This window comes from Trichechus manatus, unplaced genomic scaffold, assembly GCF_000243295.1.
Source record: "Trichechus manatus latirostris isolate Lorelei unplaced genomic scaffold, TriManLat1.0 scaffold00037, whole genome shotgun sequence".
NCBI classification, from domain to species: Eukaryota; Metazoa; Chordata; class Mammalia; order Sirenia; family Trichechidae; genus Trichechus; species Trichechus manatus.
Window position 1 is genome coordinate 9,813,215 of NW_004443973.1, and position 19,215 is coordinate 9,832,429.

Below are 19,215 nucleotides of genomic sequence, written 5' to 3' on the forward strand. Positions count from 1 at the left end.
GAATTTATGTCTAATTATATAACCAGCAAAATCTTTTAAAATGTCCACTGGGAAAATGTGAAATGCTCACACTCATATGAAGATAAGGTCACTGAATCCTCAGGCTCAGCTGACTATTTTAGCACTGGGTAGTCAAAATCTAGAAAGAGACTCAATAATAAAAGGGATTCTGTCTTGCCAGACCTGCATTTAAATTCAAATGTATTTATTTAAAACCCACCAAAAGGATTTGAGGCAGCTGATAAATGCATACTTCAGTAGTTTAACAATAAGTGAAGAAATTAAGGTAAAAGAAAAATAAAAGTATTAAAACGAAGATGGAATTTAAGTTAGAGCACAAAATGATGTGCTGGAAGATCCCGTACAATTGTTAGGTGGACAGTAACTGCAGCTTTAATCTGAACTTTTTTGTCACCAAAGCTAAGAGGAAGATAAAACTTATCACAAGTTGATGACAGAGAAATATACCACGTACTCAAAGAAAGAACAGCCTTTTCCAATACTAAAGTCTAAGTAAAAAATTATCTCTATTCCATGTTACTCCACTGTAGAAATCCCTCCAAATGCTCTCATTGCATGTTGAGTAAAATCTGAACTTCTTATGGCTTACAGGGAGGCTCTGTATGACTCAGTCCTTGCTGCCCACTCGGACTTCATTTGACAAGCATCTCCCTCATGCATGCTATGCCCCAGGCAAACAGGCCACCAGTTTTTGAATTTGCAAGCTTATTCCCACTTCAGAGCCTTTGCACCTGGAGGCCCCTCTGTCTGAAGCACCTTTCTTCCTCATCTTTCCATGTCTGGCTCTTTTTTGTCATGCCTCAGCTCAAATGTCACATCAGAGCCATCCCCAGTCACTCTGTCTGTCCTGGTCTCTCTAGGCGCTTTTCATCTCATCACCTTATTTTAGTTTCCTTTTAGTACTTATGACTAAGTACTGAAAATATCTGTTTATTGGGTTATTGTTTACCTCGCCCATAAGAATGTAAACTACAGGAGAGCAGGATCTTTTCTGTTGTTTACTCATCTAACTAGCATCTAGAATAATGGCTGGCACATAGCAGGTGCTCAGTAAATATTTGGTGCATTAATTAGCTAATGGCTCAAGTAGTAGACAAATTTTAAGGCTAACTGTTTTTTGAAAGTTAACTTGGGTTCCAAGAGATTCTGGGGTGGTAGTTTCAATTTTTCCATATCTTTGGTTCCCCCTTTGTTAAACCAAATCAATTTCATATGAATTACATAATAGTGTTGTTCTAGCTGCCAATGTTGAAGTGGAAGTTGACCCAGGAGGAAAAAAAATTGTATAGTTGCCTACTCGTTTGAAGATTAATACAGTCCACTGGTGATTAACTCCTTTCTTAGTTCTTTCTTATTGCAATCCTAACTCTTCTATTGTATTTCTCCATATTTTTTTCGTTGAATAGGAAACCCTTGCATATGGAGCTTTATATTGGGATAACTAATTTTTATACTGAAGAGGAGTGAATTATTTTTCAAACCTGAGAAGTACAAAGAGTACGGGGTTGGGGAGGGTGGGTAAATATTACCAGAAATCCCATGTGCCAACACCACCCTGTTCTTGTACTCTCAGAGTGATAAGGGATTCCTCCAGAACTCTTACAGACTTCATCCTGGTTCTTGTCCATACATAATGCTAAGAGATCTCTCCAAAATTGTCTTGAAAGCTCATAGGTTGTAGAGCCTGGGTCTAGAACACTCCCAGAGAGCTTATGGTCTATTCCTCTACCTTCAGGAAGGACCACACACAGCCTAATTTCTATGAATAGTTAGCTATATTTTATAGCGCTCTAAGAAAAGTCTTCCAGTAGTTGGGAATATACTCTAGTACTCTGATTTCCTTTGGTGTTCCTGATTTCTAACTGACTTTTCTCCCCCACCCCGTTCTTCAGATTCCGGAGGAAGCCGACCACCAGTTTTGCCACCAGGAGGAAGACCCACATCTTCAAAATCTTTTTCACCCCCAAGTGGCCCAGGGAGGTTTCCAGTGCCTTCTCCAGGCCACAGAAGTGGTCCCCCAGAGCCTCAGAGGAACCGTATGCCTCCTCCAAGGCCTGACGTGGGCGCAAAGCCCGATAATGTTCCCCCCCCAGTACCTAATACGCCAAGACCCGTTCAATCAAGCCTGCACAACCGCGGCTCCCCACCAGTGCCTGGGGCACCCAGGCAGCCCAGCTCTGGGCCTGCCCCTCCCCCTTTCCCTGGAAGCCGAGGTGCTGCCTTTGGAGGAGGCTCCATGCGCCAGTCACCCCCAGGCTCCTCCTCACCCTTCTCCAACAGGCCTCCCCTTCCCCCTACTCCAAGCAGGGCGTTAGATGACAGGGCCCCTCCTCCACCTCCTCCAATGGGCAACAGGCCCTCCCTCCACAGAGAAACTGGTCCACCTCCTCCCCCTCAGAACAACAAGCCTCCAGTGCCTTCCACCCCGAGACCTTCCTCCTCCTCACAGGCTGCGCCTCCGCCGCCGCCTCCCAACAGGCCTGGCCCTCCTCCCCTGCCTCCGGGTTCCAGTGGCAACGATGAAATCCCAAGACTTCCACAGCGGAATTTGTCCCTCACTTCATCAACACCACCTTTACCTGCACCAGGACGTTCAGGCCCTCTTCCTCCCCCACCTAGTGAGAGACCCCCTCCTCCAGTGAGGGATCCACCAGGCAGATCAGGTATGGCAAGACATGGGTGAGTTGTCTCCCTAAAACCCAGCCCATCAAATGTCACTAATAACCATGTAAGTGAGTAGACTCAAACAAAAGCATAAGTACACTCTCAGAATGCTTTGTGCTTCTGAGTGACACTTAATATGTGTAATTTCATCTTGACCCCATGTAAACCTCTGAGGAAAGTGGGACCAATATTTCTGTCCATGTTTTAGAGATAAGGAGACTGCATAACCAGTACAGTTAATTGGTTCCAAGCTAGTTAATAAAGAAGCGGCTAGAACTTTGATCTTCCATCTCTGCAGTATATTCCCCACGCTACTACCCTGCCTTCCTAAAATGAATTTCAGCTATCTTAACTGAGGAAATAAATTTCCATATCCTGCAGGAGGCCTTCATTATTCAAGGAGAAGGACAGTTTTTTAAGAGTTAATGAACTTCTCTTGTACTTCTCTCGTCATCTGTCAAGCTTTGAGGCCCCTTCCCTACTCATTAAGGACAAATATTAAAAAGAGTTCATTTTGCTGTTTGTTAATATCTCTGGCGCAGAGACCTCTTGGAGAATCAAATAAAGATAGAGGCCTTCTCTTCATAAAAAAATCTCATAACGTCAAAATTTGCGTGCTATTTCATGGGTTGAAGGGCCTGTTGCAGCTCATCTGTGCCCCACCCCCAGGATTGAGAAACCCTCTAAGGGAAGAACTCTCAGAGCATGAAATGTAAGGACTCTCTAGAATTTGCATGCTCTGTCCTGTCTGTGGCAGACAATTATAATAGGCACTTTTAGTAGAATACACACACTGACTTATAGTGGTTATTGATGATTGAGCAGAATCATCCACTTTTCTTATTTTACCTTAATAATACAAGATGTCTGCAAATGAGGTATTTTTTTCTTGAGGAGTATTTAACTTGCCTTTGACCCTGTGACCTCAGGATCCTAATCAACAGCATTGGCTTTAAAGGCCATGGATGCCTGAATCCCTTTCCCAGGTTGTCTGCTTTAGTTGCTGGGTGGGGTGCAGACTGGATATCAGCGTATTTGAAAGCTCCCAGTGACTGTAATGTGCAGCAGAGTTTGAGAACCACTCCTCTAAACCACTCTTCCACTGGGAGTTGACTGCAAATATAAAAAATTTACTAGTCCATTATAAGCCTTTTGAGTCTTCCAGTCCCGAGACATAGTATCATTTCATTAAGTATTTTCAGTGAACTAAAGAGAACAAGTATTCAGATTAGTGAAATGCAACGTTTTCTTCTCATCCAACAGCTATGTCTTTTCCCTCATGACAGAGTGGTTGAGGAGCTGTTTGCATGGCTTTATCAAATGGATGGATCAACAGATTAAATTTTCCCCAAAATTTGACAGGCAGTGTCATGTTTGTAACATTTATTGTTTCTTTTGATGACCTAAGTCATACCTGTTTATTATCAAAAATACAGATAAGTATAAAGAAAATAAAAATTATCTATAATCCTACCTTACCACATCTAGAAAAGTCATTGATAACATTTTGTTGTATATCTTTTCAGTCTTGTTAAAATGCATATATGCGCATTTTTAGAAAATTGATATTATGCTACATATATTGTTTGATAACTTGATTTTATTTAACAATATTTCATTAGTATTTTCTGATATGATTAGCTATTCTTCTACAACATGACTTTTACACTGCATTAATCATATTAGATCCTACAAATGCACCTTGATTTATCTGACCAGTCCCTCCACTTGTTCATTTGGGCCATCTCTAGAGTTTTGCTATTGCAGATAATACAGTGATACATCCTTACAGTGACTATTTGTGCACACCTGTATGTATTTTTTTGGATGAATTCCTAGAACTGGAATTTCTAGGTCAATGGGTATGTGTAAGAAAACTATGAATTTCAGTAGGTACTGCCAAATTGCCCTCCATAAAATTCCTACCAATTTACGTTCCCACAGGAGTGTATGTGGAGTTATCAAGGACCATCTGTATTTTGAGAGATGATTTAGCTTCATTGTTAAGGGAGTGGGCTTTAGAATTTGACAGATTTGGAGTCAAATCTGGTTCTTTCACTCATTAGTGTCTGGACTTGGCTATTTAACCTTCCAAAACCTCTGTGGCCTCTACCTCACAGGTTAGTAGTGAGAATTAAATGAGCCAAGTATATAGAGTGGTTATCTTATTTCCCAGCATAAGAAATGGCAGTTTTAATTATTATTCTGTCAGAGGGAAATAGAAATCTGTTTCTTTTTCTATTCTGCTGGCCTAGGTTTGGTGTAGGGGACTGGAAGTTTGGAGTTAAGAACATGAACATTTACTTTAAAAAAAAAAAAAAAAAAGATCCAGTTATGTAGAACTAGGCCCCGTAATAGTGGGAAGTCGAGGGGCTGTTATGTGGTGGTATTGCCAGTGAAGTTACACCCACGGCCTATGAGATACTTTCCCCCAGTAAATCAACTCCTGCTGACTAGAACTCCAGCAATGACAAGCAGATGGGGCAGTAAATAAGCCCTACAAGGTGAGGTACAGGAGACTCCTTGAGAGACCAAACAGGGCTGGGCACTGCCTCCCCAACTCCATCAAGTGTTTGAGCTAAGACTACCTATCAGGAAAATCTGCAGTGGGTGGGTTGTTCAATTTGAGGCCCTCTAGTTGGATTCTGAATCTATGGTTAACAAGAAATACTTATATTTATACCTCCATAAGATGTTATATTTACATAAAGTGCCAGCATCTTGCAACAGTGAAACACACTGCTGAAGATCAGGAATAATTATTAAGGCCATTTTGATTTACATGAGAAAATGCTGAAGTTCTTTGTTTTTATTTTTTAATTTTCTTACTGCCCAAATAGCCTCTGCATTTGGAGGACAGGAAAAGCAAGATAGGTTTCTTTTAGATTATCAAAAAAAAGAATTTACTTTGAATATTTTTTCTAGGAACTTAAAAATTTCTAGTTATACCATAGCACTGCATTTTTTTTTTTTTTTTACATCTAAAAAGAAGTTGAACCCATATTTATTTACTAGCACTGTTAAACATCACACAGAACATTCAAGTGTAAAGTAATTATAACGGAAGTCTTTGCATGGCAATCCAAATTTATTGAACTACTGATGCTAAGTTATACAAAATTGCACCAGTTTTATTAAGGCTTTTAGTTTACATTCAGCCACCTCAAAGTAGTTGTAACATTAGGTTGGTCAGTTTAAATACTGTGGCTCCCTGTTGGATAGACACACATTATACCCAAAGGTTAATGCATACAAAGCAACAAGGCATTGTTAAATAAAACAGCAATAGTTACTGCACCTTAGGCCTTGTGACCAGTTACACATGATTAAAATTACTTCACATCCACAGTACTAGTCCACCATTTAACATCTCAACCAAAATGTTACACATGTGAAACAATCACTAACAGTCAAAAATACTAAACCTGTATATTTGGTATTGCAAATACACTTATGCATGAGCAAGCAAGGGATTCACAGTGAGAATCTACAGCTGCAAAAGCCTGAAAATGATTTACAAAAATTGTTTGAAAATATACACTTCTTGTTGTAGACCCCCACTGTACACACAACTATAAACATTGTTTCCTATGTAAACAAAAAAGGAAACATAAAATAAGAGATTTGAAAAGTCTGGACGTTTCTTTCCCAACAGATTTAAAGGCAACGTCTTTAAGACATTATACTGAAAGGATTATCATATTTTAAAGACAAGATCACTGTCTCCATAGGTTTTTCAAAAATTAAAACTATATAGCTATGTTAATCAAAGTGCTTATTTTGTACAATACAATGATAATGACCTTGAATTTCTTAAAAAAAAAATTACAATAAGCTACAGGGATCAAAGAAGCAAAGTTATCTGGAGTAGTCTATATAGGAGCTCTTTGGACTTTCTTTTATTATGCTAAAATAGTGGTTGCTTTTAGGATTTACATTATTGTACTCTCCAATAGAAAGTATGGGGCGCGTTAAGGTATACAATACACCATTTTCATACATGTAGAACATTGGTGGATGAAGAATATCTCTTAGCAGTAATACTGGATGTAGCCTCTGGCTTTACTAGTTGCATACTCCAGGGCTATTATACGAGTAAAAATCTCTCTTGCGATACCGCAAAGTGATTAGAATGTGCAAACTGATGTAGTAGCTTTCATCTGCCTCTTAAACGGTACCACCACAGGAAAGTCCATTTAAGATGCTGTAGATTTAACAAAGTTGGAATGCTGGCTCTGTTGAATTGGACAACAGTTTTTCAGACCTGGGTCAGAGCTACAGTGCATTTAGTATATTAAAGCAGCTGACATGATGACTTTTTGCTGGCCTTCCCAGGTACAGGAATTTTTCTGTTAATTTGCCGCACTAGGTCATAAAAGATCTCATTAACATTTATTTTTGACATTGCAGAAGATTCTAAGAATGCACAGTTGTTCCCCTGTCGTGCTAGATTTTGACCTTGTTCCTTTCCTACAACTCTTTCATCTTCTAAGTCACACTTATTTCCAACTAGAATCATTGGAACATCATCAGTGTCTTTAACTGGAAGAATCTGTTCTGTCAGATCTTGCAAATTATTAAAAGTGGACTGTGGAATAAACTAATGCAAAGCCTTGTCCATTTCTCATGGACAAATCCCTCATTGCTGTAAATTGTAATTTTCCTGCAGTATCCAAGATTTCAAGCATACACTGTTGTGCATCTACTTCAACTTGCTTTCTATAAGAATCTTCTACTGTAGAATCATATTTTTCAACAAAAATACTTGGAACAAACTGTATGGTCAGAGCAGACTTCCCAACACCTCCTGAGCCAAGAATGACTTAGATTCACGCATGGTACAAACTTGCTGTTAAATCCTCTCGCGCTGTCACTGGGTCCCTGCAGCCAACGTGGTCTCAAATACTTAGTACTTCTTATTTGATTTTTGACTTATTATTCCCAGCAACAGTGCTGTGAGAGAGGTGACTCTTTGACACTCTCTTTTATAGACAGTAAGTTGAGTTCCATTGGGTAACCAGCTTGCTCAGAGTCGGGATTCCACACTAGCATTTATAGCCATGGACCTTGATTAGCTAATGGTCACTCTCTGTGTTAATCTGCCTCCCTAAAGCGGAATAACCAAGAAGGAATTCTTACTATTCTCAGGATTAACTAATATTTGGTTACCTGATGCCACTTCTGCCTGCAAACAGACCATACCCATCACAAAAATGTGCTTGTGTAATTACCAGTAATACTGCATTTAAAGAACATAGTCCTTCTAAAGATCTAAAATAATTCCATAACTATCTTATTCTTTTTTAAAATAGCATTTATTTAATCAGTTTCATGTCACAGTAACTAGTTCAGTAGCTATTTAAAAGGATTATAAAATTTTTTAAAATTATCCCACTGTCTGTATAGATTATCACCTGTTCTCAATTTAACTGTATCATGTCCAATCTTAGTACTAATTCAAAGCCAAAACAGACATTTAACTATCAGCATGCACTCATTTTACGTATATTTGTATACATATGTGCATTCTTGTATTTATACATGCCTGCTCATTTCTTCTGGAACCCTGGTGGCACAATGGTTAAAAGCTCGGCTGCTAACCAAAAGGTTGGCAGTTCCAATCCACTAGAAGGACATGATGCTTGGTAAAGTAGAGGGTCAGCGAAAAAGAGGAAGACCCTCAACGAGATGGATTGACACAGTGGCTGCAGTAATGGGCTCAAGCATAACGACGATTGTGAGGATGGTGCAGGACCAGGCAGTATTTCATTCTGTTGCACTTAGGGTCGCTATGAGTCGGAACCAACTCGATGGCACTTAACAACAACAACAACTCATTTCTTGGTTAAATCTCCAAGAAAGTCTTCCCCGTATCTCGATATTCCCTAGTTAAAGGGCATGTATCCAGCAGGCACTCAATTATTGTACATTGATGATGATAATGGTAATGTAGGATATAAGGTATCAAACGAAATCGCTTCTTTTCTTTCTCTCCAGGCCCTCTCCCTCCACCTCCGCCAATAAGCAGAAATGGCAGCACGTCTCGGGCCCTGCCTGCCACCCCTCAGTTGCCGTCCAGGAGTGGACTAGATAACCCCAGAAGTGGGCCTAGGCCTCCTCTTCCTCCTGACAGGCCTGGTGCTGGGGCACCTCCCCCACCTCCCCCATCCACATCAATTAGAAATGGCTTCCAAGACTCATCCTGTGAAGGTGAGATGTCATTCCCGCTCCTTGGAACTTTTTCGGGGCTACAGAGCAGCAATTGAATGGTGAATTTATGTGTTTGTTTGCATTAACGTTTCTTGGTTTGCATTACCCTGATTCTCATCACACCGTACTGCATTAATCTAACTAACCATTTTAGGGGCAACCATGATTTCAAATTAAAGACAGTAATCACCTCCTAGCAGATAATTTTTCTCTGACCTGTTCCTTGTTTGAGTCTCATTTTTGGTTAACTTGTTGGAGATTCCAGAATTCTGAAAAGAACCATTGTTGTAGCTTACTTTCTTATTATTTTCATTTCTAAACAGTTTGCTGCAGGTAAGAGGCCAGAGACCTACAGATATTAAGTTGCTTACCTCTGCCATTGTTATCTGAGTGGTCCCAGTTATTCATGGGCCCACTAGTAAGAAGAAAGATGACCCAGACCTTGGCCACCAGCTCCTGAGAGGGACTGGCTAGATCCTAATCACTCCAGTTATAATCAGTTGGCTCTGCCTTTGCTTTGATTTGCAGGCCAGTATATTTAATTGATGTGCTAAATCAGTAACATTTGTAACACTTCCAGGTCTTCTTAAACATCTAGGCATGAAACTAGAAGTGATTTTTGAAGTTCTGTTTTTCATTCGGTGCTTTTCATTACATAACATCTTCATAGCAGATTGTCTGTTACTGAAGATCCTGTTTGTTTCTCCCTAGATGAGTGGGAAAGCAGATTCTACTTCCATCCGATTTCTGATTTGCCACCTCCAGAGCCATATGTACCAACGACCAAAAGTTATCCCAGTAAATTAGCAAGAAATGAAAGCCGGAGTAAGTATTTCAGCAAGGGCATTTGGTAGATTCCATCTTGAATAGAGTGGGCTACGTGCCATGGGTCGTACAGGAAATCCAGGCGTCTTGCCTGGAATGGGCAGAAAACCCCAGCTGAAACCATAAATTCTGGTCTACTCCCCTTCTACACACGATGAGGAAATTGGAGATATCCAGAATCCATATGAGAAATGACTATTTTAATATGTCATTATCAGCTCAAAATATCTTTGGTTTGCTAGTAGATTAAATTTTATTATTTTATTTGTTTGAACAATCTTCCCTCTTTTTGATCCTCCTGAGGTAGCACAAATAGAGTCATCTTCTCTTCCCGCCAGTTAGAGACCGGCAAAATATCTTCTTAATTATAACAAAAACTCACTGTAACTGCTTTGATCTTTTAAATGTATTATAGCTTTTCCAAGCATTACATGAAAATTTTAAGTATACCCATGATCTCTCTATCTCAACATAACATACTTTCATTTTACCAGGTTCTCTTCCAGTTTTATCTATGTAATTCTGATTTTTATATAGTCATAATTATATAGTGTCATGATGGTGGGGTTTACGTAGCATTTCTTAGTAAATGCTTCCCCATTTTACCACGATTTTCATTTCACAGTATTCCCTTAAGTCAGCATACAATAATTTAGTTTATCATTATTAGACATTTAGATTGTTTCTGGTTTTTTTCTAATGTATCTAATGCTACCATAAAGAAGTAAATTGCTTTTCCCCTGTTGAAGAAATGTGAACGAGAAGAGAAAATAGATAAATTTCACAACAAAAATGTATAGGACTAAGAAAGAATTAGCATGCAATACATACGTATCACTGATGAGGCTCAGACACGTAGCAACCTTAGTCTCAGAATCAAACTACTAAGCCAGAAATGTGTGGAGAAAAAGTTATTGAGCATGTCAAAGAATTGTCACCATGTCCCTACTGCCTAGCAGAGCTCCTTAAACATACTGAGAGCCCACAATTCTTACATAACATACACCTCTTAAATAATTTGGTTGGTTGGTTGGTTCCCAGCCCAAGAGCAGAGTAATATCAGCAGAAGTTAAGGCTGGTTAGAAGCAAAACCACTGACATCAGGGAGAAGTGATAGGTGCAGTCTCAGGTCAAAGGAGGAGGTAGGGATGCAGAGTTGTGCTACATATGACAGCACAGGACAACAACAGATGTTTCTATTGGGTTATTAAAAACAGGTCAAATTGTGCTTTCAGCCTCTGTTGAAGACTCCAAAAAAATAGGAAGTATTTTAGCAACATTTCCATGAATAAATAAATGCCAAGTATAAACAGAATATTGCTACTTAAAAGGAAAAGTTTTAATTCTTGGAAAAATCCATTTATGTAAAATATTGCATTCCTAGACAATGTCAAATTTAAAAAGGCATACTATAAAATTATCACATAAGAGTTGGTTGAAGTTTTTGGTGAAAAGTCAGTATTACTATGGAACAGATAACTTGGAGTTTTCTCTGTGTGTGTGTGTGTGTGTGTGTGTCTATTTTCATAAGAAAAGGAACTTCCATCTGAAGAGTACAGGCTATTTTTCCTCCCCCTTGGGCATTAATAAACGAATTCACTTGAAGGAGCTGTTTGTGTAGATTCTATGCTTTCTGACTTCTTATGAGCATTCTTAATTTAAATATTATTTGTATTTTTATCAATCATTATCAGAACCATCCTTCCCAGCCCCTCTAGATTTTTAATTTAATAACTAAACACATTCCCTCCCCATCCTCCTTTCTTTAAGACTGTAAGCAACTTGAGGATTGGAACTATATCCTACTCACTATTTTATGTTCTTCACATGGCACAGAGCCTGAAACACAGGAGGCATTTAAAAATATTAGTTAAATTGGTGAATTAATTTTTACTGCTCCCCCCAAAATATTTTGTAGATTTGCTTTAAATCTTTCTAGCATTATGCATTTAATACTTTATAGTGCTAATGGATCATTTACCTAACAAAAATAAAGTACTATCAAGTGGTTCTCCACCACTTGTCTGTCAGTTTTGTCGTGTTGTGGTGGCTGGCATGATGCTGTGATGCTGGATGCAACGCTGGAAACGCTCCCTTATCTACGCCAAGAAATCTGGAAGACATCTACCTGGCCACCTGACTGGAAGAGATCCATATTTGTGCCCATTCCAAAGAAAGGTGATCCAACAGAATGCAGAGATTATCAAAAAATGTGATTAATATTACACACAAGTAAAAGTTTGCTGAAGATAATTCAAAAACAATTGCAGCAGTACATCGACGGGGAATTGCCAGAAATTCAAGCTGAATTCAGAAAAGGACATGGAACGAGGGATATCATTGCTGATGTCAGGTGGATCTTGGTCAAAAGCAGAGAATACCAGAAAGATGTTTACCTGTGGTTTATTGGCTATGCAAAGGCATTCGACTGTGTAGATCATAACAAATTATGGATAACATTTTGAAGAATGGGAATTCCCGAACACTTAATTGTGCTCATGAGGAAATGATATAGACCAAGAGGCAGTTGTTTGAACAGAACAAGGGGATACGGGGTGGTTTAAAATCAGAAAAGGTGTGCGTCAGGGTTGTATCCTTTCACCATACTTATTCAATCTGTATGCTGAGCAAATAATCGGAGAAACTGGACTATCTGAAGAAGAATGTGGCATCAGGATTGGAGGAAGACTTATTAGCAACCTGTGATATGCAGATGACACAGCCTTGCTTGCTGAAAGTGAAGAGGACTTAAAGCACTTACTAATGAAGAACGAAGACCACAGCCTTCAGTATGGATTACACCTCAACATACAGAAAACAAAATTCCTCACAACTGGACCAGTAAACAAACATTATGATAAATGGAGAAAAGATTGAAGTTGTCAAGGATTTCATTTTACTTGGATCCACAGTCAACACCCATGAAAGCAGCAGTCAAGAAATCAAATGAAGTATTGCATTGGGCAAATCTGCTGCAAAAGGCCTCTTTAAAGTGTTAAAAAACAAAGATGTCACTTTGAGAAGTAAGGTGGGCTTGACCCAGACCATGATATTTTCAGTCACCTCATATGCATGTGAAAGCTGGACAATGAATAAGGAAGACCGAGGAAGAATTGATGCCTTTGAATTATGGTGTTGGCGAAGGATATTGAATATACCATGCACTGCCAAAAGAATGAACAAATCTGTCTTAGAAAAAGTACAGCCAGAATGCTCCTTAGAAGCGATTATAATGTACTTTGGACATGTTATCAGGAGGGACTAGTCCCTGGAGAAAGACATCATGCTTGGTAAGTAGAGGGTCAGTGAGAAAGAGGAAGACCCTCAACAAAGATGGATTGACACAGTGGCTGCAACAGTGGGCTCAAACATAGCAACCATTGTGAGGATGGCACAGGACCAGGCAGTGTTTTGTTCTGTTGTACATAGGGTCACTATGAGTCGGAACCAACTCGACAGCACCTAACAACAATAACAACATCAAGTGGTTCTATTATGTCACTGTAGCTGCCTCAGACTCAAAGCCCACAGCCTGGTAGGGCCCTCAGATGGCCTTGAGCTGTCTGAAGCACACTCATACCAAAAAAAAACCAAACCCATTTCCACAGAGTAGAACTGCCCCATAGGGTTTCCAAGACTAATCTTTACAGAAGCAGACTGCCACATCTTTCTCCCACAGAGTAGCTCATGGGCTCAAACTGCCAACCTTTCGGTTAGCAGCCGAGCGCTTAACCACTGCACCATCAGGGCTCCAGAGAGCACACTCATTGTCCCCTAATTACAGCTTTGTCCAAGGCCAGCCTTCGTTTTGCTAACTACCTGTGTTGTGACAGTGGAGGATCAAGGCTTCATGGCTGACTTTCATCCAGATGAGTCTTTCCTCAGATGCCTGCCCAAGAAAATTTGCTTGGGGAAGGTGAGAGGGAGAGGCAAGGTAATGAGCTGCCAAGGTTTTCCTCTAGCTCCTCTCCTTGCTCAGAGATTTGTTTCTATCATGGAAATCCGTAAGTGGGCTACTAGGGTTGATGCTGAGAGGCAGGCTGAGGAATTTGCCAAATGCCAGCCCAACTGAGCCTCTGAGCAGTGAGTCTCATAGCAGACCTATCCAACTGACATGTGTGCCTATAGACCTGCTCACAGCATCCAAGCACCTGGCTTCATGCCTGGCACCTGTTAGATCCTCAAAAAGGTATATGGCATAAATGAATCAAAAAAATAGTTGAACATGAATGGAATTCAAACCTGGTTATAATGCTGATAGTCCATCAATATGCATAGCTTAAAAAAAAAGCATTATTTAGAAATTGAAAGATACCTAAATGCCCCCCAGAAGGGAATGATTAAGAAAACTATAGTATACCCATATAACGGAGCTCTGGTGGCACAGTGGTTCAGAGCTCGGCTGCTAAACAAAAGGACATCAGTTCAAACCCACCAGCCTCTCCTTGGTTACCCTATGGGGCAGTTCTACTCTGTCTTATAGGGTTGCTATGAGTCAGAATCAACTCAATGGCAACGGGTTTGATTTTTTGGTTTGTTATACCCATGTAATAGAATGCAGTGTATCATTAGTAATGACACTGATAAAGAGTAATGGCTTTGAAAGAAATTCAAACTAATATATGGCTATATATGATCCTATTTCTGGAAGAAAAAAAAGGAACTAGAAAAAAAAAAGGAAAATATACACCTAATGTAATTAGTGGTTATCTCTGGGTGGTGCAAGCTTGAGTGAATTTTTTGTTTCACTTTACTCATCCATATTTTCTCAATCTTTTATAATAAGCATGTACTATAGGGTTGCTGTGAGTCGGAATCAACTCGACGGCAACAAGTTTGGTTTTTTGTTTGGTATGTTTCTGATGAAGAGAAAATCATTCAAAAAAAAAAGCTTTCTTAACTTTGTACAAGTACTCAGTAGCCAGTGAGGGGGGGTGTCATCCTTCTCTAGCAATGTTTATTTAGATCCTTTCTTGCTTAAGCCTTTCACCTCTCACATCTTACCCACATATGCCAATTAGTTTTCAGCCTTGGTCATAGAGGGTAACAGGGTGGGTACCTTTGCAACCATCCCTGAAATTCCACAGTGAGGAAATAAGATTTTCTAACCAAAATTATGTATTTGTCTTTTTTTTTTTCCCATCAAGGTGGATCCAGTCGAAGAGAACGAGGTGCCCCACCCCTTCCTCCCATCCCAAGGTGATCTTTGCCTGACGTTCTCCACCCGAGCTCAAGAGCTGCTTCTATTGTTGCTGTCCAAGAGTTGCACGCTCTCCTCCCTTTTTCCTTCCCTTGTCCCCTTTATATTGGCAGTTGGGAAGAAAGGAGGGTGAGGTAGAAATATGGGGGGCGGGGGACGGGTGGGAATCCGGTAAAGAAATGCACCTAGCTTTTTATATTGTGTATATTCTCGAAGCTATGCTTGCTTCAGCTACAGCCTGCCAGTGTCGGCTGCTTGGAGGTGGATAGGTTTTTGTGGCAAGTAGGCAGATATGAACTGTAGCCCAGCTTTCAACCCACCAAATTCAAACATTCATTGCTTATTTGCTACAAAACTATTGTTACTAAAGTCCCTGAGAGCTGTTTACTTCCATGCCTTTTATGCATGCTTGGCCTCCTGCCTGTTTCCATGAACCACAGGCCACCTAAGCAAGTTGCTGAGTGAGGGCTCCCATGACACTTTGGGGTTACAGGGTTTCCAATCTTTGGCAGTCTGAGGTAGGGTCTAGGATACAGCTATCCAATAGAAATACAATGTGAGCCATAAATAAAATTTAAAATTTTCTAGTAGCCACATTTTTTTTAAAGGTAAAATTTTAATATATTTTATTTAACCCTATATATGCAAAATATTATCATTTCAACCTATAATCAATATGAAAATTATTAAAGAGATTTTTACATTCTTTTTCTGGTACTAAGTCTTCCAAACCTAGGTGTATTTTACATTTATGGCACGTCTCCATTTGGACTAGCCACATCTCAAGTGTGCAATAACCACATGTGGCTGTGGCCACCATATTGGTCAGCACAGGTCTAGAAGATGGAGGCTGGTGTAAAAACCTCTTGGCTTTTTTGTTTTATGGTGTTTTTTTTGTTTTTGTTTTTAAGATAAGATGAACTTAGTAATTCAAGAGGTAACTAAAAATAAAGTTAAGGCCAAACACCTTGTTTGGCAGATAGCCTGACCTTAGATTTTGCTCCCTTATTTTCCCTCTCTCCCTAATATCTGTATACGAGTTTTGCTTCACAGTACCAGGGTCAGAAATTGATCTATTATGGTTTACAGTCACGTGGAATAAAGCCATTAGAAAGAAACTGAAAGCCTGTCGAGTCTTTCAGGCTCAGAACCAGCTGACTTGTGTGCTCATTTGTCAGCTGGACTCCAGCCTGGTGGACTTGAAGCAGCCTTTGTTCCTCTCCCAATGACGAGCATGCCACTTAGGGCCAGGAGAGGCTAGGTAGGCTCCATCATGGGAGGAAGAAAGTCAGGGAAAGGTAGCAAATCAGAAACATGGAAGAAGGGAACAGATTTCAGTTGGGGTGGGTTGGTAAAGCTCGCTCTAAAAATCTAAATCTGATGCTTAAGGGATTGAGAGAATTAGGGAGATAGCTACTGGAAATTGGAGGGAATTTATTTTGAATCCATCCAGGAAAATAATTTGTCTTGGATCTATGCAAATAAAGCTCCACTAAAGGACCATAGGAAGAGCCAGCCTTGCCTTTTTTATGATTTGTTTACAGAACCTTACTGGGACTTTTAAATCTAGCTCTAGAGATGGGAAACAGTATTTCCACTTAGATGTTTTATATGGTTATGTTTAAAATTACCATTATTTTTTACAAGCACATGGCCACATATGTATATGTATATCTATCTAAACTTTGTATCATGGTTTCAGTGTATTATTCTTGTATTACTGGGAGATTATAATAAGAAATTACTCCAAAGAAAAATTTGAAAAATGCATTCCTATTTATAGACTAAATGTTTCATTTATATAAAAGCAAAATAATTTAGGGGTGTCTAATAAATTGAGGTTACCAGTCTGAAAAATTGTATTTTTATAACTTTCCTTGCCCAAGTCCTGGACTTAATGCTTAGAGAACATGTTTTTTTTCACCCTATCCTCTATTACGCATCTATTTTCCATGCAGTTACTTGGGGCTTATATCCCAGAGAGAGTCAAGAAATATAAAGGTGTAACAAGCTTTGCAAAGTATTTTCAAAAATGTATTTTATCTTCAGCATTTTGATAATTTAGCAACATCATTTTATTTTTGATTCTTTGATCTGACTTCAAAAGTGATAAACATCCCTATGATAAAACCTAATGACCCACTTCAGAAAAGATGGAGTTTGGCCTTCCTACAAAGTATCGTGGAGAAAAGTCTAACCGAGAGAAAGTGGGTCTGAATTTTATAAGTGGTATTAAGAATTGACCGATTTCCTTGTATGTCCCGGCTTTGCAGAGACCACCCTAAAGTTTGAAACCGGGTTATAGCTCAAAGTTGTCATTCTCCAGAACAGAGATGTTTTTGAATGTATTTTTTAAGTGAATGTTTCATTAACACCCCTACATACCTTCTTTGAAAATTAGCAACCTCATTGCACCCAAAACTTTGAATAGGTTCTATTCTAAAATCTTAAATTGTAGCAAACCATAAAAATTAGTTTGTTCCCTGAAATTGAAGCTTACATGTGTTTTTCTCCCATAAAATTTCCAGATTCAAGATGTAATACAGTATTTTAACATTCACATATCATTTTATATTGAAATGTATTACAGTATTAAAACTTAGTGTTCAGTATTTATTTCACTATGCATTTTATTTAGTAAAAACAGAAAAATGTTTAATCCAATGGTGCCTTACTTTGTGATTTGAAAGAAATCAACTTTTTATGTCTAAGTAGCAGATTATTTGCATATCTGTAAAAACCATTAGGCCTTTGGGCAGCTCTCGAAGGGTTGGAGCTGCTGTAACTCCTCCCCCAGGAGACTGTAGCAGTCAGCCAGTCCCTGCTCCATGGTAACCATGTGTGACTCGAAAGGCCATGATCAAAAATGCAGACACATCAGAGGAGATGCAACAAAACTCACTGGAGTGCGCTACTCAGGTGTTGGATAAGTATAACATAGAGAAGGGCATTGAGGCCCATATCAAGAAGGAGTTTGACAAGAAGTACAATCCTACCTGGCACTGCACTGTGGGGAGAAACTTCGGTAGTTATGTGACACATGAAACTAAGCACTTCATCTACTTCTACCTGGGCCAAATGGCCATTCTCCTGTTCAAATCTATTTAAAGCGTGGACTGTGCCCACACATCCAGTGATCCATCCAGAAACAAGGACTGCAGCCTAAATTCCAAATACCAGAGACTGAAATCTTCAGCCTTGCTGAGGGAACACCTCCATCTTTGAACCTTTATTGTGTTGTTTTATACAGGGCCTTCTGTGTACTAGTTTGTTGTGATTATAAAGCAATTAGCAAAAGGACAAAAAAAATCTGTTAAGCCTTTGTATTTTACCTTATAATACCAATTTTGTTATTTTAATAGCAGAAACAGGAAGATTAAAGTACCCAACAAATTTTGGCGTGAAAATTTTTCCTGTTTATAGTCAGGGACTATTGAAGGGAGAAAAAAAGTTTTTTCCTACCACTGCACTATGTAGACATGCACATTTTGATATATAGCGTCAGCATAGTTTAAATGGTGGGGTAGAGTCTACCCTAGACATCTGCATCTTTCTAAGTTAGCCAGACAATAAATGAAACAAGATGATATGAGTGTCAACTGGTGATTTTTCTTTAAGTATTATCTGTGTAAATGAAAAAGCAAGTGTCTGTTTTCTGCTTTATCCTGTAATAAAGACAAACCCCCCCCCCAAAAAAATCCATAAAAACAGTCATTGCATTTACTTTCTAGTTCCTTCTTTTTTGTTTTTCCTGAGAGCCTGCATCTTAGTCAAAAGCTGTTGTCTGTGTACTTGAGACAGATGCTTCTGTTCAAAGGTAAAGATAAGATGGTGGAAGGAGTGGAAGATGAAATTACAGAGACTAGAACTGATACTGATAAATATAGGAGAAGCCAGTGGAAATTTAGGAGGCCTCATAATTTTTTCAGTTATCCATACTCTGTGTGTGTGAGAGAGAGAGTACATATCAATATAGTATAACAGTTAAAAGGTTAGGATGACCTGGCTCCATCAATCACTTGCGAGTCACTTTGCTAAGTATCAGTTTCCTTCTCCATAAAATGAGTATCTCATAGCATTAATCTGTGCATTAAATGAAATAATGCACTCAGCACTGACAAGTACTCAATAAATGGTAGCCACTGTTAGGATGAGTGGGCCCCTGGTGGTGCAATGGTTAACAGCTCAGTTGCTAACCAAAATGTTGGCAGTTCTCATCCACTAGCAGCTCCTTGGAAACCCTATGGGGCAGTTCTGCTCTGTCCTGTAGAGTTGCTATGACTCAGAATCAACTC

General features: G+C 39.3%; 1 protein-coding gene and 1 pseudogene across 4 annotated transcripts in view; one reads left to right on the top strand and one right to left on the bottom strand.

The window, feature by feature from the left end:
- The window catches only part of WIPF1 (WAS/WASL interacting protein family member 1), a 95,969-nt gene extending 77,374 nt beyond the window's left edge, over window positions 1-18,595 (top strand). For all 4 annotated transcript variants that reach the window (XM_023730554.1, XM_023730553.1, XM_004375491.2 and 1 more), the window contains 4 exons: window positions 1,914-2,684; window positions 8,683-8,895; window positions 9,607-9,720; window positions 14,868-18,595. In XM_023730554.1, the coding sequence (XP_023586322.1) occupies window positions 1,914-2,684; window positions 8,683-8,895; window positions 9,607-9,720; window positions 14,868-14,923 (1,154 nt within the window). In that variant the 3' untranslated portion in view covers window positions 14,924-18,595. The remainder of the gene's footprint in view (window positions 1-1,913; window positions 2,685-8,682; window positions 8,896-9,606; window positions 9,721-14,867) is intronic.
- On the bottom strand, window positions 5,749-7,885 carry LOC105756235 (ras-related protein Rap-1b pseudogene; annotated as a pseudogene).
- Window positions 18,596-19,215: the final 620 nt, after the last annotated feature.